Source organism: Cinclus cinclus, chromosome 5 (genome assembly GCF_963662255.1).
Source record: "Cinclus cinclus chromosome 5, bCinCin1.1, whole genome shotgun sequence".
Lineage (NCBI taxonomy): Eukaryota > Metazoa > Chordata > Aves > Passeriformes > Cinclidae > Cinclus > Cinclus cinclus.
The window spans coordinates 69,539,164-69,561,668 of record NC_085050.1 but is presented as its reverse complement, the minus strand read 5'-3'; the positions used below and the strand labels follow the sequence as shown (position 1 = coordinate 69,561,668).

At 40.8% G+C, this 22,505-nt stretch overlaps 1 protein-coding gene across 1 annotated transcript in view; it reads left to right on the top strand.

The window, feature by feature from the left end:
* Window positions 1-22,505, top strand: part of AFG2A (AFG2 AAA ATPase homolog A) — a 160,406-nt gene that overhangs the window by 17,457 nt on the left and 120,444 nt on the right. The window contains 4 exon segments of the mRNA XM_062493990.1: window positions 3,301-3,455; window positions 7,650-7,859; window positions 19,047-19,100; window positions 19,486-19,565. Coding sequence (XP_062349974.1) covers window positions 3,301-3,455; window positions 7,650-7,859; window positions 19,047-19,100; window positions 19,486-19,565 — 499 coding nt within the window.

Genomic DNA, 22,505 nt, shown 5'->3' with positions numbered 1-22,505 from the left:
CAGATATTTGTTATTATGACCTAATGTGCCAAAACTTAGCCAAGCTATGAGCAAGAAAATCTTACAGGCAAACAATGCTATTGACCTTGTGCATAGCCTGGTACCAAAGAAGGATCATCTGTACCAGGACAGGGCGTTCTGCTGCGTTTTTCCCTTCTGTCCACTTGGTTTCCTCTGTTCCAGACAGACAGGATGAGTTGGTGAGGTAGAGCACACAGTTGCTGGGCTGGAACAAACTGTTTATTTTCCATTGTTTGTAATCATGCATGCCTTATTATGCCTTTTTTTTTTTTTTTTTTTTTGGTTTAAACCAGGATTTTCCATTGCTGCTTCGCTGAGGATCAGTATTGTTCACTGTGCCTTTGCTCAAAGTAGGTATCCCGTGCCTGTGTGAAGTCCCACTGGCCCTTCAGCAGGATAACTGCACTTCAGTCCTTCCTCCCCTCATGCAGGACTGGAATCAAACAGGGAAAACCCCCTCGCCTACTTACGAGTATCCCCAGGCACTGCCAAAAGGGTTATTGGTACTCCTTAACCCTGAGGAATGGAATAACGTGTGAAAAGCAGCAAGCAGAACTGAAACAAATGCTGTGCTCAGAGTCAGTTCACAACAGTGACATTATGCTCAAACCAAAACATTCCCATGTGGAAGACACCCAGGTGTTCTGAGGTGCTCCTGTTTGTATCTGCATTATAACATGTGTAGTGGTGAATGTGACTTTGCTTGTAGGGTTCCACCTCCTTTGCCTCTGCACTGCTTCTGGCAGCAGGGTTTGCATCCTACCCTGCATTTCCTTACATTAAGTCCATCTTTCAGCATCTCAAGACAAGGATGTGTTTTCCTGCCTCTGGCAAGCCACTGGCTGTATCCTTCTCCTGTTACTGAGGCTCCCCCCCACCCCTCCTGTTAGAGGTCAATCTGAAGTGCAGGAAAGAATGATTATGATAACAGGAGGAAACAGGAAGAATCATGCTTTCTTTTTCAATCTGTTTTTTATTATTGTTTTAATGTAAAACATTGTTTCAATTAAATGCTGACCTGTGCAGTGGCGTGTGCGTGCACATGCTGAAATGAATTCCGGCTTTGTTTGGAAAGCTGTGACCTCTTTATTCCTGTTCTGGATCAAGGCTGTTGCCTTTCAAACCCACTGCTGAGGACTGAAATTTCACTCGTACTCCTTGTAGCACTGGCAGTAACAAACCTTAAGAGCAGTGGTCTCCTTGGGCATTTTTATTTGCTGTTCTCTCTCAATTTTTAAAATAAACGTGCTTGATTTTAAGACTTACTCATGTAATGGGGGAAAAAAAAATAACCATGACATTTAAAATGCATCAAATGAGTACTGGGCTACACTGGCACTTGATGGAGCAGATAGGTGTAGAAGTAATGGGATATCTTTATCATCTATTTGCTTTCTCTGTGCCTTAATTTAATGTGATGTTGTTTACTTGCATTATTTTAAACTGATATTCCCATGTGAATTGACTGCCCTGAAAGAAAATATAAGACTGGACCCCAATGCCCAATCCCACCCCGCTAAAGTCTTAGCTGCCATGGCACTGGAATAATATGTTGACTTTGTTATTTGATTGGATATAAATTTTAAATCTGCAGGGGTGTGAATATGTATTGTCTCATTTAAGTTTTGGGTTTTTGGTTTTTTTTTTTTCCTTAAAATGAACTCCTTCAGAGGAAGGAAGAAGTGGGCGAGGAATAGCATGAAATTTGCCTGAGTTGTTAAAATGAGTCAGTTACATTTTATACTTGTCCTCTGGTGACCAGGTTTTCATTTTTCTCCTTGGCCTCGTGGAATGTTTTTATTTATATATCTTATTAGTTTTGGATGTTCTGTGCAAGGGGAAACCTGAATTACAAACTTTTTTCCTTTCTGTTATTGTATTAAGAGCCTGGGTATTGGATGCAGGTGCTCTGACTCTGCTGTAATTGGCACTTTATGGAGAGACACCAGCTGTACTGCTTCACAGGGGACATATTATATCTCTTCACACATTGTATATATTGTAGGAAATGCAGAATTCCTGTCATTGTCAGAAACTTTGCATGTTTGCATCTACCGGTGCCTCTGCAGAGAAAAAAAAAAGACAACAATCTGCTCAAAGTTAAAACCACATCTATTTTCAGAAATGGCTTATCCCCTTTTATTGTCCTTTCATGTAGCACTAACTGATATTTTGTTTGGTTAAATATAGAAGAGACTTAACAAATGTTTGTCTTCTTATGGTCATGCAAGGTGAGCTGGTGTGGTATGAGCTGCCTCATTTGTTTTGGAACACATGGCAACAGGTACTGCATATCTGGATGTGTGTATACCTGTGTATAAAATTATACTCCTCGTGTAATAATAACTAAAAAAGAAAGTTTAACTTTTTCAGTCACAGGACAGGGTTGGAAGCAGAAGCAATAAAACTCTAAATTATCTTGGACCTTAAAAGGATAATTATACAGTGGGAAAACCATCCTGGTTTTGGGCATCTTAGACAATGGGGGCTGCAGTTGCTCTCTTGGGAATGAATGCCTGAGAGCTGCCAATGGTACTGCTTGGTCCTGCCTGAGGAGTATTGATATGTGAGTAGGTGGGACCTGTATGGCTTTTGAGGGAATGATTTATAGGAAGAAACTAGGAATTAGTGTAAAGATTTATAGGTACTGCATGTGAGTGATTTGTCCAAAGAAAAGAGTGGGTAAAAGCTCTGCCTGTGTTTGAAAAGTGTAATTGCTGAAGGGAACAAAGAACTGTTGAGTGTCACAGGGATTGTTTGTTCCTTATCAAGAAAAATGCAGGTGTCTGGCATCTTAGTACAGGGATAAATGGGCTTCCAATGGAAGTTAAGGCAATCTCATCAGGTTTTTTTCCAAGTTGTGAAGATACTGTCCTGGTAATAGTGAAGTGGGAGAGATTGCAGATTTCTTGTGAGCTGTTTTAACATGTCCTTGAATGTTCATTGTCCCTCTTCCTCTGTGGTTTAAAATGTGTTCAGATCTGAACGTCCAGGTTTGCCCTGTAAGCATCATCTCTGGGAAAACAGGAACAAGGCTGTTTCATTCTGTCTTTTGGAACAGATACAGCTTATATTCGATCTGTGATTGTCAAATCCCCTTTTTTGTGCTCTCTCATCAGACGTGAATGTGTGTTCTTTGACGTAGTTCAAGCCTAGCACTGAGGCACTCTCTTGAACGTCATTTCCTTTCCAGTGCTGCAGTATGTTTGTGTGTGGTACGCTCTGCTTGTGAGAACCAGGAGGAAGCCTACCTATTTCCATGTTTTTTTGTTTCACTAGGTCTGTACGCACTGCGGAGAGTGCTGGGGAAGAGGCCTGGCCTGTGGGACACCGCGGTGGCTGGGTCAGTGATGATTGCTTTCAATGACTTCCTGCAGGGGATGAACGATGTCAGGCCCAGTGCCATGAGGGAGGTGGCAATTGATGTGCCTAAAGTAAGTTGTTTTGTGTAAAACTGTGGCAACATTGTCAGGGCCACATAAGGAGAGCAATTTTGTGGAGTGGAGGCCTTAATGTACTGGTTCGTGTTGTGCATAATCTTTCTGTTGGCGTGTTTATTTATTTAAATTTTTTAAGAACCATTTTCAGAATGGTTCCTAATGCTTCAGGAAGAGTTTGGAGTGCAGGATCATATCTCCTGATCTGTAGTTTTTTATGCTGAGTGGGTTAATGGGGTAAAAATCTTCAGATGCATGTTCAAGGAAGATCCAGAACAGCCTTGAAAGCTGGAGTTTTTTGGGAAGCAGACACAAAATAAAGCAGAAATCAGCTGTTAGCATTTGTAACCAAAGTGTGTTGAAACAAACCTGTAAAGAGTTTGAGTGCTCTGATTTTTGTGTAAATGTGGCCTGAGTGTCTTGAGTGGCATTATATGGTTTTAAGTGAAGGCAGAATTCAATGCTGTAGGCAGATTATCACTGCCAAGTGGTCACCTGTCAGGTGAGTGTCTTTATGTGAGCAGTTTGGTGGTGCCAGGTTCGTCTTTACCCTGCTCACTGCCCTCTGAATTACATATTCGAGTGGTTCAGTAGGAGACCCAGCCTAAATTGGGCTGGGGAACTGATCTGGTATAAGGCAGCTCTGATCTATGTTAAAAAGATTGAGCAAAATAATTTTGCATTTAATCTGACTAAATCCTGATTCTGTGAGCAGTTGTGCTGGTTTTTCTCAGCAGCTCCCCAAGCCCTAGAAGAAAACGTTTATGTTTCATTGCATGAAAATGAGTCATTTGGGAATTAGATTGCATAACTGTAGACCTTTATTCCCAGACTTATTGGGATGGGAAATAAAATCCATGAACCGGATGCTGCACACAGCCAGCTCGGATGTCACACTTGGCTTGCTAAAGAGTCCATGCTGTGCAGGGTGGAATTGCCTGGGCTGGCCCCATACAGCTTTTCCTGGAAATGGTGTCATGGCACCAATATCCTCAAGGCTAAGTGGATCTGCTGAGAGCCAGAGTTATTGGTTCTTGCCTTGCTCATTGTGCTACTGCCTTGTGGGCTCAGGTTGTTGTCCCTGTGCTGTGCCTCTCCGGCACTCCAGCCCCTTTGGAGCCAGGTGGAATGCTGCCCAGAGGCACAACACTGGCAGGTAGAAGCCAGGTCTTGAGGTACTGCAGAAAATCTGTTCGGTCCTGGTCAACCTACTCCTCAGGCTCCTCTTGTCCTCTAAACCATCCTGTTAGTAGCTTCCTTGGTTGTCACTTGATTTTATTTGTTGAACACCTGCTGAATTATTGGAGTACTATTGGAATTCATTCCTTTATTAACAACATAGTGGAGATTGTTTTTTGTACTGTCAGGACCTGCACTTCCACAAGGTAAAGCATATTCTCTGAAGATGCTGCTTAGTGCTTGGGGTGAGTTTAAAGTAGAAGCTAATATACTGGATAGAACAGATTTTGTGTCCTCCCATATCACCTACCAAGGATGGGAGTGTGGAACCAGGTGATCCTTAGGGTCCATTCAATCTCAAAATATTCTGTGAATGCTGTAATTTAAAAAATCCTAACTAAAAATAACTTCAAACACTAAATAAATTATAAGATGCTAGGCTACGTGAATAATATCAGCTTTTTAGGTAGATCTTGCAGATACAGCACCCACCTGGCATCCCCTTTGGTGTGGGTAGGACTTTTGGCCAGTGTAGTTACGTACAAGTAAAACCATTGACGTACGTGAGGTTTTTAATTTTTCAGCTTCATTTTTCAGATGGTAGGGCTTTTTCATATTTCATTGCTTTGCAGTAGCCGTGTGCCAAGAGCTCAAAGTAACTTCTGAATAAAGCCACAATTCCTTTCTCTTGTACCTGAATTGTGGTAGCTGTGACCGAGGCAAATGTAAGATCCTTGCTGCATAGTTCTGTGTGGCATCTTGCCTTCTGTTTTTACAGAGCCTTTCTTGAACTTTGCTGTGTATTACAACCTTTTTAGAATGCTGCTTCTTCTGAAAGAGGGCTTTGGGAGAGAGGGGATGCACATTATAAATCAGGAAGTTAATACTGCAGGTCTTTGGAGAGTTGCACTGCAGTTGCCTTTCCTCTCTCTCCTATGTGTCTTTCTGATTTTATTTTTCAGGGAGTGATGTGGGTTTTGCTTGCCTCTTTCACTCCCTTTACTGCAATTCAACTCTCAGATTTGTGTCTTTGCAGCCAACAGGTTCTGGATAAGACATCCTTTGCCTGTCTGCTTTATTTCTTTATTACTGGTGCTTAATAACCTCTGGGAGCTGCTGCTCTGCATTGCACTCGGAGCTCTGTTGGCCTGGGGAGAGCTCAAGATTGCAGCAGTAATGAAATGTTGGTGTCATACATGCTGCAGCAGAGAGCTGGTTTTGTATGTGTGAGCCCAGCCCCAAGGCTAATCTTTATAGCCATTTCCACAGTGAGGGAACATCACACCTCATTGCTGGTGTTGCAAGAGACTCCTTTGAGTTCCTGTGCAAGTGAGAGCAGTGTAGCTATTGCTGGTGGACAATTCCCCAACCTCTCTCCCCGCCACACACACACTTATCTCTCTCCTTTTGAAAAGAGGACAAATTTGTTGTGTTTAGAATTCACCAGAATGTGAAGGGAATGGTTTATTAGCTATTTTTGCTTGTAATACTGTTGCTGCACCAATTCCACGCCTTGTGCTGTTAGAATTTAAAATGTGAGTGAAGTCAGAATAAGTCTCCAGATTGCTGACAGCAACCTTCATGTGAGGTTGTCCTACTTTACCCTTTCTGTACAATTCTGTCACTTGTGCTGGTGTTAAGTGATGTATAGTGAGTCTGAAAAATCACTTGAATGATGCCTGAACGATATTCAGTAGTCTGAATATTTGTAGAGGGTAAGTGAATATTTAAGAGGGCAAAAATAACACTTAAGTGTTTTCTCCCTGGCTTTTTATGTGCATGTAAAGTACTGCTAATAGATCTTGCCTTCTGTTGCTGAAACTTGCAGGGAACTCATGATGGCCTAATTAATTTCAAGATGGTCTTGTTCATGTTTGTCAAAATCTTTGTCTAGATAGAAAGACATGATGATGGGAATGAGTGGTTAGTCTAAGCATTGCCAGTGTCTAGATAGAAAGACATGATGATGGGAATGAGTGGTTAGTCTAAGCATTGCCAGTGTCTAGATAGAAAGACATGATGATGGGAATGAATGGTTAGTCTAAGCATTGCCAGGTGTGAGCAAGGATTGATACTGAAAAAAGGAGAACAAGCTTATGTTGTTGTCTTCCCTCAGAAAAAGTTGTCCAAGAGTGTCAAGATTTAGTTCTGTGCAGTGTACAAAGGTCCTACATAGAATCAAGGATTGTAGGGGTAGGCAATACATCTTTTCAAATGAAATCTAAACCATGCTGTTTCATATCTGACTCAAACACAAAATTCTGTTGTGCCTGCTGTTTGCCCTCTGCTCTCTTTGTAGCAGAGAGTTTTCTACCACATAAAAGTCTGACAACCTAAGAGAAATTTCATTTGAAGTTTGCTTGGTTTTTAAACAAAAGTGCTTGCCCACATCCAGATGCTCTTTCTCAACTACTTCAATAGCAGATTGAATTAGCTTTTTCAGGGACTATCTAATTCTAGTTTCCACTCCTTGTCCTGGCATCAGGAGATGGATAAGGACAAACCAAAGGTGACACCACATTTCAGCTCAGGGCAAAGGCAATACCTTAGCTCTCAGCAACACTCTGCTTGCTTTCCACATGTAACTCACTTTCCAGAGCTGAAGGATGATTTATGTTGAGCAAATTTCTGGAAGAGTGTTTTAAGGCAGAAGATAATTTGATTTAGGTGTGCCTTGACATGTTTAATACTTGAAGTGAAAGGGAGTGAATGGTGACCAGAGGAAGAGCAGGCTGGGATGATGTGGAGAAAAGTCTCAGGCTTGTTGAGTCTCAGGTGTGGCAGGTTTTAGATCTGCCTGTTTTTTTGGGTAGGACTTACCACATGCCTTTATATACTCCTGACAAGCCTGTCTTGTGCTTCTTGTTTAATAAAGACTTTTTGAAGAGGTGACTGATTGAAAACAAATTCATTAAAGAACCAGTACACATTCTACAGAGCATTTTTGATTTGTTTACTTTTTAATAGTTCTGCTCCGTGGTCTGAATTCAGCAAAAATACTCTGTTCTGCAGGTATCTTGGTCAGACATAGGAGGACTAGAAGATGTCAAACTGAAGTTAAAGCAGGCAGTTGAATGGCCTCTCAAACATCCAGAGTCCTTCATCCGAATGGGGATCCAGCCTCCCAAAGGTGTCCTGCTTTATGGACCTCCTGGGTGCTCAAAAACCATGATAGCAAAAGCTTTGGCTCATGAAAGTGGCCTCAACTTCTTGGCAGTGAAGGTAGGCAATTCAGACTCACATTTTGTTAACTCCTGCATAACAACTGATGGTTCACCAATTTCCAGTGTTAAAATCCAGTGGTTCGTAGTGCTTCTGATCCCTATATATGCTCCAGGAAACACCCCATAAATATCAAGTAAGTTTGTGCTTTCTTGTATGCCGTTAAAAGAATTGTTATATATTTTATCTGTTTTATCACAACACAGATGTTGGATGGACAGGTAAGCTGTGGAGTGACATCTTAAATATTGGCCTTGTTTAAAGTCTTTCCAAAAGTGACAACAATATTTATATTGCAATTAAAGCAATGTAAATGAAAAGTGACTCTGGAGAGTGGATAGCTGCTCTTACTGTAGTAATTACTTGCATGTATGGAAATATTATCATTTAATCTCTTACGTTCCTTTTCATTCCTCAGGAAGGTCACTTTCTTTATCTCACTGATTGTTTCATTACAGATTTTTCATGTCCTATTTGCCTTTTTTCTGGGGAAATAGTTCTACTTCATCAGTTTTCAGAAAGCTTGCAAAATCAGTTATAGCTTGAATACTTTTGGATAAATGGGATATTCTCTCAGCATTAAGAAACACTTAGTATAGAAAAATTTTGGATTTCATTGCCTATGAATCAGTGTAACTGATCACTGTGGGTTGTATGGAAAACACATGAATGGAAGTTATTTAACAATAATACTGAGATTCACTACATAGGAAAGAAAAAAAAAAGGATAGCAGAGTGATTCCACATGGGGTAGTCTTGCAGCTGTGTCAGAATGTTAATGAAGTGCAAGAAAAAACATTTGTTTAAGTGTTTTGAAAGTATCTCCTCCTCAGCAGTAAGATCACGTCCCCTTCTCTGTTGACCATTTCTTTACTCACAAAGCCTCCTGTGTTGTTTCTGCACAGCTTCTTCCTCCTCCCATCCTTTCAGGCACACTGGAGCTGTGGATCCTCTCTGGGAGCAGAGGCAGTTGTGTTGACCCTGAAGGCAGGGGCACTTCACTGCTCAGGCTCCCTGGGACTTCAGGCAGCCCTCTAGGTCGCAGTCACATCAACAAGGGCAGCCTTGGAAACCTCAGCCCTTAAGAAACAGTACCTTTACTGCCTCTTCCATAAGGACAAAGTAGTTCTTTGTGCTCCAGAGTTACTTGTAAACAAGGTAACCTTTTCCTCCGCCTCTGCTTAAAAGAAAACATTCCTCTTTGTCTCGCCCTAAGCACTGGTGCCCTAGAGGGTGAGGAAAATAAGGTAGCAGTCTGGCACAAAAAAAACCAGTTAAAAATGGATGTTGTTGCCATCTTGTATCCTTCGATCACAGCACCTTTCACATTTTTGCTGATGCAGTTAATTGTCTGGAAGTGAAAGGTGACTCCTGTTGACCAGGAGGTATCTGAAGGTGCAATGATGGAAAATGCTGGTGTACAGTAATGCAGCGTTTTTCCATGGTACAGTTCTGCATATGCAACATCCTCCATCACTGACAAGCTGCAGCAGAAGTGTCTGGCTCTAGAAGACTGCCTGTGATTCCTTGTTGGTTTAATTCCCCTGGCTTGGAACTGGTCAAATAATCAATATACAGATGTTTCAAGAAGCACATCTCTGGAGCATGTCCAGCTTTGGACATGCTGACTCCAGGAAGGGAACATAGCCCACTTTCTCTAACTTCACATTTGTTACCAGGACAGAAAAAGGCAACATCCATCACGTACTAAATGTGTTAAACATGATAGGTAGCACTTTTTCAAGCACAACAGCCATGAATTAATTTCCACTGCAAGTGTTCCTGCAATAAATCCAAAGTAGATGAATATGTGGGGTTTTGGTTTGTTTTGTTGGGGTTTTTTTGAGAGGGCATTTTTCTTTTCTTGCCTATATCCCTATTAATTTTCCTGTTCTCTACATTATGTCTCGGATATCCATCCCTGGAACTGACTTCAGGCATTTTGAAATGAAAGTGTGATTCTTGATGATTTACTTGCATTTTCCTTCCAGTGTCTCTTGAGTAGGTAATTCTGATGAAAAGGGTACAGCTTGTAGGATACTCTTTTGGGATAGTGCAAAGAGGGCAGAGGTTCCTGGCCCCTTCTGGAGCAGGGGCTGCAGGCAGGAGGCACAGCTCTAGCTGAGGGAGCCTGCTGGTGGATGCTGCCTCTCCCTTTGTCTGTGAAGCCTGAGAGGAAATCAATTCTGTTACATGCAGTGCTTGCTCGGTCCAGTGATTTTTGGAAGGCTGGGCCTATTGTGTCTGCACACTGCATTTAAGAGCCACGGGCACAGTAAGGCCCAGCTCCCACCATCCCGTGCTGCATGTACTGTCCTTGTCTGAGCTGGCTGTCCTGCTTCAGTGCAGCAGGTATCACCCCTGCCCCAGCCTGCCTCCTTCCAAAGGAAAGCTTTGTTTGCCAGATGTGTCTGTGCAGTTTGGACAGCTGACTCTGTTCAGTGAAACGTTTCAGCTGGGTTATGAGCAAACTGTTCAAATGTGACCTTTCCATCCGTCTTGGGCATGGGGAGCTGTCACAAGGCAGCCTCTGGCCCATGTGTGTCTGGCCTCTCAGGAGGTTTGGGAGATGGGCTGAGTCCCGATGTCATTTCTGGGCAGAGGAGCTGAAGAAAATTAACGTGATAACAGATGTTTGACGTTGCATCCTGTTCTCTCCTGAATCTATTGTGAGGTTTGAATGGTTAGTGTTACAATGAATGTGGCCCTTTTGTAAACATGCTCTTTGATACTTGGCCAAAAACTTTTTATAGCTGTATTTTCATCAAGATTGGTGACCTTTTGCTTTTCCAGAGCAAAGCAGCTTGTTGGTTGGTTTGTTTTACAAAGCAATCTTGCATATAATTCCTAGGGGGAATAGTTTATTTTTGTTCTTTCTCTTGACTTTCTTTGTCTCTAATACAATGTATCTGCTAAATTTACTGTGGAGGAGATTGTCAACTACTTTCCAGGAGATGGCTCTTCCTGCTCCTTCCTGCCAACCCCTTTTTCTAAATCTCTGGTAGCACTGAGGCTTTTCAGAGTTTTTGTGGTCATCTGGATTATTCCCCCCTCCAAACGTCTTTTATAGAAAAGGCAACTGAATTGTTCTCAGCTGCTTGGAGATTTTTTTTTAATGTTTTGCAGTCATGGATACAAGTGTGTAAGACTGTGTGAAGGAATGGATTAGGATGATTTTTTCATTCTGTAGGATTGAACATCAGTCTTGACTTATCAATAGCTTTTGATCTGACTGACTGCTTATTTCAGTCAGCCTTCTCTGCCCTTTTGTCCTTCACAGTCCTCTTGTGCTTGTCCCAAAGATGGTAATTTTCTTCTGAAATGTGTTTTTATGCAGTTTTATGCTAGTAAGAAAAACCCCTTTTATGCAGGTATTAGACCTATCCATATGAATATGATGGGGATATCATGTACAGCTTCTGCCAGGCTAATGACACCTTGCTGTTTTATACAACCTGTCTCTCTGACATTTTTGCTTTAGAGGTCATCTAGCTTTGTGAAAAGGAACACGAAGGAAATGAAACCCTTTGTCACTGTATTCCCTCTTTTGACTATTTATGTGGTAGGTGTTTCTGCAGACTGTTTTGGCAGTTCCTGCATTTAGGGTCAGCTTTGAGTAGCTGGTTTTTTCAACTATATTTTTGTGAGACCACTAGGATTTTTGTGGTGATATTATATTTTTGGGAGAAACTCACCTTGCTGTATAGCATAGATAACTATCTCTGCATTTGTCTTGCATCTTTGTTTATTTAGGTATCTTATGATTGCTCTCTTGGATTTAAAATTTCTTAGTTTATTTTATTTTTAGGAAATCCTGTGTCATTGTGTTGTGCCAAGAATCAAATGAGTATTACTTTTCCTTACAGATTTTATTTTACTGTTCTGGGAAGCAATTTGCAGAGATTCCGTGTGGAGTGGTTTTTTTTCTCCTCCTATTATTGTGCTATTTAGGTCATTAACTTTTCCACCAAATAAGAAAACCGTTGAGCTTTTCTTTTGGTTTTAACCTATTTCAGAATGAACACTGGAGTCTGCCCTTAAGATGTCAGGCTGGGAGGCACCATCAGGATAAACCCATCCAGATCAACTCCATCACCCAGCAGTGATGGTCTGATCCATGGGGACTTGGAGTTCTGTTTGCTGTCCAACAAGCAGATTACCTGAGTTTATAAGATAGATAGCAAGAACAATTATGTAATTTCTATATGCTTGTGAAAGTTTCAGAAACATCATTTTTCCTCTTGCTGTTTAGTCCTTTTTAACATTTGTCTGTTTAAAATCAAATGTAAGGTAAAACCTCACGTTGGGGTAGTGACAAAAACCAGCTTAAATTAAAAAAGTTAAATGCCTTGCAGCTCAGCTAAATGAGACACAGTGATTGTTGTAAACAGGATGAAGCAATGCTTGGAAAAAATAAAAACCCAGCACACAAAACAAAGAAAACCAAACCCACCTGTGACAGTAAGGAGTGTTTAAGGATGTCAGCACTGAGCAAATCACTGGTACAGATGATGTGAACTATACTGTTCTTAAACTTGAATTTGAAACCTTAGTTAGGAGATGCAACTATGGTGTGATTTGTGGGGAAAAAAAAAAAAAAAAAAAAAAAACAAAGAGAAAATATTCCTGACCTTTCATTTGCTGTTACTTAAGAGCCTGGGCTGAAGCAATCTTTTCTTTTTTCAATTAGCAGCAATTACAAAATTATACACTGTTCCCAGGGCTCTGACTTCACCTTGGCTTGGTTTAGCTTCCTGTATCACCCAGTTGATGCTTTTGTACCACTCCCCATGCTTGACATGTGCTTAAGCTTAGTTTGTCATCTGGGTCAATTATGTCCAAATATTTTCCAATTCAAGTTTCCTCTGCTTTTCCCTTCAGCTCTTGGCTGTGGCAGCTCCAGGAGATTAATGAGGCTTGGAAAGGTCGACTGCTTTGCTTTGTGAAGAACTGTCACTGAGTTTTGGGGAGATAGCTTAGCCTTTTGATGAGGATTTCAGTGAGCAGAAGCCCAAAATAAGAAAGCTTGCTGACTGGAACCAGTTATAAGCAAGGCATTTAAGATGAAAAATGCAGAAGCATTGTGGTTTCATGAGAGATTTTGGCAAACATTTGATAAAATTTCTAGAAAGATCCACAGTTAACACATTTACAGTAACTTGTGAGTTAATTAGCAGATAGTAAAAAAAAATATGTTTGAATTTTTTTTACAAGGGATAACAAGTTGAGATAATTTGAGCTCTTAATCCTGAAGCTCTCTGCATATTTTACTCAACTAAAAATAAAAATAAATCATTGATCCATTCTTACCATAAGCTTACCAAAAGTGTATACGCAGGCAGAAAATAGTTAAATCTAGTGCCCATCTCTGGTTCTTTTTGTCCCTTCTCAATTACCTTACAAATTTACTTTATATTAGCACTTAGTTTCTCTCTCTCTCTCTCCCCAAGTGGCCAGTGTAGGAGTGGAGTGTTGCTGGAGGTGTGAAATCTCAGCAAACAAGTTTTGCAGCAGGGGTGGCTTATTTGCTGTGTGATTTTTGGTCCTGTGTGGATCCTGCCCTGATGATGCCAAAGGCACTTTGAGGGCACTGATGCATGCCGTGAGGGTAATTGAATGTTTCCAGTCAGTTCATTCTGCAGTGCAAATCCTGGCTTCTGGCTCGTGTAAAGAAGCCTCAAAAGATTGTCTTTGGAGTTTGCTGGTCAAGGCAAATGGCAAACAAGTGGACTCTGAGGCATGGCAATAAAAAAAATTGGATATCATAGTTGCCTTGGCAGTCTTACCATGCTGCTTATAGCAACTTCACTGCAGGGATTGGGGTTGACAGGGTTTTACCAGTTTGCTCCCTTAAATACTTTGGAGCCCACAAACACCTGCTGAAATTGAAGTTTTTCAAACCCCAGACAGGTGTCAACAAGTTTTTAAGGTCCTCTGGAATGCAAGGCAGAGGGAGAGGAAGTGATTAAAATGGTGCATGGTGCTCAGCCTGGGGTTTCCTTGTGCTGAGAAGCTGGGAGTGATGCAGATTAAATCTTTAAGCAGCCCTGAAAGAGGAGAAGCAGGCTTTATTCTTAACAAGCAAATAGAATGCATTTTCTGAGCAAATATTTTTCTATGCAGTGGAGCCAATTACCAAATCACACATGTACAGCCTCTGCCTTAGAAAGAGCCTTACTGTTAAAATAAAGGAAGTGTCAGTGTTTATCTTGTTAACTCGCTTCCCTGCAGCCGCCCTGAGTCATGTGCTGCTTTGGTTGGTCTGTGGGAGGGATGGAATAGCATTTTGCCATGGAGATTACAGTGCCAAAAGACTCAATAACTAATTTCTGAGTCTCATCAGTATTGTTGGTGTAGAGCATAAGGCTGAGAGAATTGGGATTGTTCAGTCTGGAGAAGATTTAGCAGTGACCCAGTTGTGGCCTTCCAGAACCTAACGAAGCCTACAAGAAAGATGGAGAGAGGCTTTTTGCAAGAGCTTGTAGTGACAGGATAAGGGGGAATGGTTTTAAAATGGAGCAGAGTAGATTTAGATTAGATAAGGAAAAAAATCTTTTCTGCGAGGGTGATGAGGCAGTGGCACAGGTTGCCCAGAGAAGTTGTGGATTACCCATCCCTGGAGTTCTTCAAGGCCATGTTAGATGAGGCTCTGAGCAACCTGGTCTGGTGGAAGGTGCCCTTGCCCATGGTGTGGAGGTTGGAACTAAATGATCTTTAAGGACTCTTCCAACCCAGGCCATTCTGTGGTTCCATGACTCTATCTCACCTTCAATGTCAAAACTGGGAAGAATTAAAGAAAAATGATGGTTTTAACTCTATGAAGGGTGTATTGGTGGGGTGTGTTCAGAGTTTGCTGCTCTGAGCTGGATGTCTAAGCTTCTCCTGCAGTCTTAAGAGGAATTAGCACATGGCACCTGAGAGGTGAATGTCTGTCTGCCCAAATCAGTTAGTTAATGTGAATGTCTAACTTAGATGCCAGTGTGTGACTGTGAGCACTGATCATTGCCCTAGAAGCACATTGTGAATGGTTGAAAAATAATTTTGGTACTTCTGTCTTTTTTTTGTTCTTGTTCTTTTTTTGAGATTCACAATACAGAGCTCAGTTTCTAGAGACATCAGTTGAAATTAAATATTAATTAGGACTGATACTTTAATGTCTGATCATTTCTGCTTTGAATATGACAAAGAAGAAATTGTGCATACTCTTGTAGTAATAATCTAGAGTAATAATCTGTTGGATGTGATATAAACTGTCTGGTTGGATTTTTAGAAGGTAGGAATTGTGCTCTGTGGCTAACACAGTTGAGTGTGTGTGTGTAAGAGCCTAGAACCTGTATGTGAGGTTATCACAGTATTTCTGAGGAATCTAGACTGAGCTGTGTGCTGGAGACAGCTGGAGCTGTGCCTGTGTGGCTCAGAAAGTCAAAGTGCATAACTTGCCTGCTTGTCAAAAGAGTAAAAAAAAAAAATAAATATATAAGAGAAGTCACTGACTAAATTTCCTACCCGAGCGGTGGAAAAAATCTTAAGCCCTGCTCAGAAAAATGTCTGATACTCTTTAACTTCAGGGATAGCAGATGTCTCTCTTGCAGTTTAAAAATGCTTTGAGAAGTTCTGTCAAAGCCACGTGTGCACAAGGTTATCTCATGTTGCTGCATGTATATAAGGGTTTTATCTTTTGTGTAGTTAATCTTTCAAGAGTTGATTCTGATAATGTTTTAAATGTAAGGAATTTTCTCATTTTATTAAAATAAAAATAAATTGAAATTCATTCAACCCGGACCATAAGCAAGTAGAAGGTTTCATGATACACAGGAATGTATCTTGTAAATGGGGATGGAATAGTCTTTAAGCAGAGTATGCCTGGAAACTCTCTCTACTTTGAGGCTGAATAAAGAAACCTCAGCAGTATCCAGTAGGCCTGAATTGGCAGATTTTTGACTGTCAGTCTGGACTCTAGCTCACAAATGCTTGTATGCATGGCTAAGCTACAACTACTTCTGCCAATTTTCTGCTCCACATCTTTTGCTGGTTTTGGAGTCCCTGTGCAAATGACCACAAGAAACAGGTTTTATTTGTTCATGTCTGTTTGTATGGAAGATGACTTGTTGCAGCTGGGAACAGAGCTGTGCAGCATTAAACTGGCCCATTTTTTCTAGCACCTCTTGGTTAGTCTATCAATGGCTATAAAAAGCTTTTAAAAGAATTCTTATGCTCACCCCTTGGCCAGAAATGATCTTTCAACAAATGTCAGCTTGCTAAGTCAAACTCACATCATTTGATTTTTAAAGCATTTAGAAAGGCACTGAAAAATAAAATAAAAAAAACCCACTCTCCTGGTATTTCTTCAGTGGCCTCTAAAGGAAGTCTGCTAAAGGTGAGCTTTGTGAAAATGAGAAGGTGTATCAGCTGCCAGCAGGTGACTTTGTGGTGGCCTGCAGACTGCCTGTCTTGCAGATTTATTTTTCAAATAAGAGTTGCCATCAATCTGAGCTGAAGGACAGCACAGATGCAGATAGGGAAAGGCAGAGGCTCAGCTCAGGTGGGACCAGAGCTCACCCAGTTCATTTGCCATCTCCAGCTGCTTTGAACATTTCTAGTTTTTGTGCTTGTGGTTTTCATGTTTGCATGATTGAATTGTACAGCCATTCCTCCTCCTCTATGTGTGCTTTGTCTTACTTTGGAATCTTTTCTTGTTTTGCCATGGACAATAATGATTCGGAGCTGCTTGCAGTAGAAACTGTGACACTCAAATGCAGTTCTCATGTTCCTCATGAAGGGTGAACTAGGAGACTTTCAAACTAATTTTCATGAAAATTCTCCACAAAGAGGCTCAGGTCATTAACATGGTCTTTCCCCTGGAGTTGCTGCTTAATGAAGAGAAAAATTGAGAAAAACTTCATGTTGAAGCTTACAGCAAAATATTGCATTCCAAATAATTCTCTTTGAAACATTTTAAACGGTATTTATTGCTTTGATGTTACCATCATAATATTTTAATGCTTAATTAAAAATAAAACTACAAGCATCTGAAATTATATTGTACCTTAAAGCTCAAGTAGAGTAGTTTTGGGTTTAAGGTGTTGGGTTTTTTCTGAGACAAAAGAAAATGTCAGGCCATTTGATGTTGGGTCATAGGAGAGGAGCACACAGTTGGCACTGTTGTGTGTAATGTTGGTTTCCATAGGAATACTGATGTGAATCAAGATTACTTATGGAAATAAGGGTGTGAAAGAGAAGGTCCACAGGCTCCAAGGAAAAGTCAGTGAGAGAAATCTATAATTGTGGTAGAGTCTGCAGCAGTTTCTCATTGTAACAGGGAGCTGGATGGAAAGAGAGGACTCTGCTGTCGTTCCTTAAGGATTTTGTCAGGGCTGTGCTATCAGATTCCTGATCTGCCCTGAAGTGATGAACGACTAGGGCTGGGAGCAGCTGGGCTGTCTGAGCTGCAGTCTGTCCCTCACTAACTCCTGCATGCTCCTCATGGGCAGTGTGAATAGCAGTAAAAGGCTTTGTGCTTCCCTCTCTCACCTTGTTTTTCCCTTCTCTCTTTCCTGTGATCCTCAGTTTTGTGTCGGAGTAATTCTGTTTCCATGCAAGTAACCACCAGCCTCCAATTTTGCAGTAATTGGAGACCTCCAGGTGACACTTTAGCTACCACAGCAGTTGCTTTAAGGGTTGATGTTGCTGAAAGAAAACAATGCTAATTGTCTAATTTACCTTTCCTACAGGCGAGGCACACAGTGCTGGCCCTGTCAACCCTCATAGTGTGGCTTTGGTCTGTCTAGGTCTGGCTGCTGCACTGTCTCACCTGGTCCTTTGGACAACTCTTTGAGAAGAAATAAAAATGGTGTCTGTGCCTGGATGCTTTGCTGATATCAGATAACTTGTGCTTTGCTTTTCAGAGGATATATTTTTTAACCCCTATGTGAGCACAGGTGTTTTCCAGTGTCAAGGTAAAGTCAGTGCATTAACTGTTACTGCAGGAATGAAAACGAGCACGGAGAGGGGAGGCTGAAAAAACCAGTGTGCTGCATTTTTAGTGGTGAATCTGTGTTCCACCGACCTGGGAACAAAGTCCAGATGGTCCCATTCAAAGAGGGCTTGTAACAGAGGCTCTGTCACTGCCAGTGCATAAATGTGTGTCTGCCACACATTCTTAATTGTGACATAGCTGCTGTTAAAGCTGCCCTGTGCTTTGGGCTGAGTGTTACCTGAAGGCAGCTGGGAAGAGGTGGTTCAGCTTTCTGAATGTGAAAGATGTTTCTTCTGGGGAAATTATAAGGACACCTGTTATTGCCTGGAAAATAGATTGAAGCCACTGGCTCTTTTAGTTCGGGGCAGCAGATAATGATCCTTGTTTGTGGCTGCAGGTCAGTGTTGATGCAAACCAGGCTGGAGTCAATGAGTCATTACCAATCCCAGGAGAAGCTGAGGCCCATTAGGAAGCATTATCTAAGCAGCCTATCCTACAGGATACAGCAGAACAGAAAATACTCTGAGAATTTGCAATTGTTTTACTTTTTATAATTGTAAGTACTTGTTCAAGACTGGAATGCTGACCCTGTGGTCTCCAGTCTGTTCCTGGTGCTAGGGGCTGGTGAGAACAAACAGGCACCACAGCAGCTGGCACTCATAATCCTGCTTGGCAGCCTCAGCAGAGGAGCAGGAATGTGCATGAACTCAGACACTGAACAACTTCCTCACTAGGGATGGGTTTCAGGTGTGCTGCTGTGGAGCTTCTTGCTTCACCTGCAAAGTGTCAGGTTCAAAGAAATGCTGTTAAACATGGGTTTAAGTCACTGTTGTGGTGTTTGGTTGGAGAGGATACAGGTTGAGAATGCAGGTAAATGCTTTACTGTGATATGTCCTTCTGGCTGATTTGCAGCCCCTTGGTACTGTTGTTGAGCACTTTTAAGAACCTCACAGCATTTGTTTTTTTGGTTAATTCTATTTCATATGAAAGTACTGGCAAAGTATTAGGATGGGAGGACTAAACACTATGCGTAGGTACGAAAATAAATGGAGAAAGGTTGGTTCAGGTAGAGGGTAAGTTAAAAATACCCTCCCAAGACTTACAAATGACAAAATCTCAGATTTTTTGTAACAGACCAGTATAGTACTGGCAGATTGTCCCAGTCATTTTCTATACAAATGTATAATGCTTTATAATTTTCTATTTTTCAGGGCCCTGAGCTGATGAATAAATACGTTGGTGAGTCTGAACGAGCAGTGAGAGAGGTGAGAAAGGGCAGGCTGTGGATAATGTCAGATACTAAGTTTCCTTGGCTTTCAAATTCTTCTCTGCTTGTAAGGTTGCCATTAAACTTTCTGAAAAACTCTTTCCTGGTGTAAGCTTAAAAAAGAAAGAAGAAAATGAAGCAGTAGGGATATTTAGCATTCTCCTGCATCGACCTAGTGATACATGTTGAATTTGGGATCCTGTGGCAGCTTTTACCACAGACCTGTATTATTAAAAAAATCTGGTTTAAAATAAAAACAAACCAAGACAGGCTGATGTCTGTTACATGAAACTCTGTAGCTCTTGAGGTGTGCAGGGGGTGATAGTGTACTGTAAACAGCTTCCATCCCTTAAAACTGGGTATTTAATTGTTGTTTTTTGTAGATCTTCAGGAAAGCCAGAGCAGTGTCTCCTTCAATTCTTTTCTTTGATGAAATGGATGCCTTGGCAGTTGAAAGGGGAAAGTAAGTAATCCTGTTAGAAAAATAACAGACATTATTTCCTGAAAAATTACTCATACACTGTGCAATCACAAATTTATTTACCTCTCTAGAATTATTTTATTAAATATATAATTCTTTATACAAAAGGGTAACGTGTGACTTTTACTCAAGCCTACTTAACTTGGCATAAACAGGTAAGCTGATGGAGTTCCTCCTTTCTCATCTCATTAGCAGGAATGAATCTACTGGTTCTCATGCTCTTTGGCTCTTTTCTGTGGTTTTACCTTTTATTTCCAGTGACTTAACTCCTTTCTTTTCCCAGGGTTGTTGCCTTGGCCTAATTTGGTGTCTCCATCAAGCACACAATATAATCATAAGCTACATAACACAAATTTCCAAGGAGAACACTCAAACCTAAATTTACACCTATGTTTAAATGTTTTGCCAGTCTGGGAAGACCTTCATGAAAAGATTTGGGATCACTTGTGTCCTTTCATGTGTGACATAACAAGGGATTATTGTACAAACAGCTAATAGTTGTTTTTTTTTTTTTTAATATCCTGCTTTGTGATGATTGCAAGAGTTGTTTAGCTCATGTGTGAAGTAGGATTATTGCAGTTCTTAGTTGCTACTACAGAATTTGAGATTTGACAGGCTCTGTAAGAGGACTTTCTTGGGACCTTCTTATAAATGTAACTGCTACTTACTGTTGCAGTAAATACTTTATCTGTTTATTTTGCAGGAAAGGCTACAGAATTGGTGCATTAGAAAGTATTTGTCCTGTTTAAAGGCACATGAAAACTTCAACATTTTTCTGGGGAAAACAGCTCCCTCAGCATCCCTATAGATTCTTTTGTGTTTCAAGAAGGGCATTTGTATCTTCAGGAAAGGATAACAGGTGTCACTTGGATGTTTCGGTGACACAAATAAATTATTTGTGTCATCACATGTAGCATAGAGCTGCTCTGTGAACCTGCTAAGAATTGAACATTCTTGCTGCTGAAAATGCAAAATCTGATTTGAAGATGTTTTCCTCAGAATCCTTCTCATGTGCGGTGTATGCAGGTGTGAAATTTGTGAGCTTCCTAGCAGTGCTATGCACTGAAGCAGCAGAGAAATGCAAAATTCTTTGCTTGAATCAAGCTAGAGGAGGAGAAAAGAATATCAACCCCTGCTACAATTAATGTGTTTAGCTTTCAGAACTAGCACTTCATCAAGATCAGAATTCTTGGAAGGTTAAGCCATAATACATTTTAAACAATCTTTTCACGCAGTGCCCTGGAGGTGTTGAGTTTGTTTTTTTGTTTGCTTTTTAAGGGAGTAAACAACCTGATTTTACCTTACCTGGGACTGTCTGTGGGGGGTAGTAGGCCTGGCACAGCTTGCTGAAGAATGTGGTGTGACCTGCTGCAGTCGTGTTGTACTGGAGACATCTGGTTTTGGAGCTTTAAAAATAACAAGGTGGGACACACAAATATTTCATTGTCAAATCTGAACCAGATGGGAGGTAAAATATGTAGTGGAGTTCTCATAAAATTCATCTGAAATTAAATGGTGTAGGAAACCAGACAAGGCACTTATTAGAAATGGCCCTTTTTTACAGGCTGACTTTGCACAGTAGGAATTTGCAAATGCACTAGAGATGCTAATGATTTGTGGCCTCTGGAGATCCATTTCCTGTGCTATTACTGACATGCTGAAGTTTTCAAGGAAACACCTGTTTATATTGTCTCCCCATTCCCTCTGTTGGCTGAATTAGTTTTCTTTGCCTTGGCAGTGAAAAACACTCTGTGATACAGCTTTATGAGAATTTAAATCCTCATGATCCTTGATAGGATGCTGTGGGCTTCCTGCAGAATGTGCCACATTCCATGTCTCCTGGGTAGGCAACCTCTCCTGATCCTACCAGGACATGTCCAGAAATCCAGAGAAGCTGCAACAGTTAAGGTGTGGGAGTAATTTGATGTATAATTCTGATCGCAAATACAGATGTGAAATAACCTTGAGTAAATCGCTTCATGCTTTTGCTCTTCAAAGCACCCTGCCAAATATTCATTAACCCATTATTGAGATTTAACTAAAGCTTGTGGGTTTAAAACACAAATGTTTTGCTCCCACCCTTCTGTAGGGATCACTGAACAATCCCTTCTCAGCAGCAGGCTCATATGAAATAATAGACTTTGTAATTAAATGAGTGTAGAGGTAGACAAAGAAGGCTAAGGAATTTTCTTGTTTGGGACCATTCATAATAATGACTCCTTTACATCAGGTAGTGGATTCTGGTACTGCACAAGCCATTACTCCACAGTAAACAAGGTGGCTGCACTCAGTTATGCCACAGTGTTTTATTTATTAAACATTCCCAAGCCATAATTCATTTCATAATTGTAAGAGATCTAGCACGCTACCTAATGTAACTGTCTCATGTAGCAGTTTTGTTGTTGACAAAATCTATTTGTGTGTGTTTATGAGTTAGAACTAATAATACTTTGAAGTCAGCAAAACTTACAGTAATTGACATTGTTCATTGTCAAAATGTTTTATTTGGAAGAGATTATTTCTTATCCGGCCTGCTTAGAAGTTCCATATATTTTATCAGTATGAACTAAGGTCCTGGATTTTTTTCTTGTCTGTCCACATCCTCCCTATTTTGCATGTAGGCAACACACTAATGCATATTAATCAAGGAATTAAGAATGTGGGCTGGCTACTTAGCAGTGTTAAAGACAGTTTATGAAATATAATCCTGTAGCTCTGAAGAAAAATAATTCATGTAAAGAGCAATTGCTTGAGAGAAAAATCTGATTATCCTTCATGCAAGAAGTGGAGAGGGTGATTCTGAATGGACTTGAGTTTCCACTGTGGTAGTGAAGACATAAAGATACTTTGAGCTGTGTTCACTTCTGCATTTTGTTCTGTTACTCTAAGCCTCTAATGCTCATGGAGGATTTTTCCATCTCT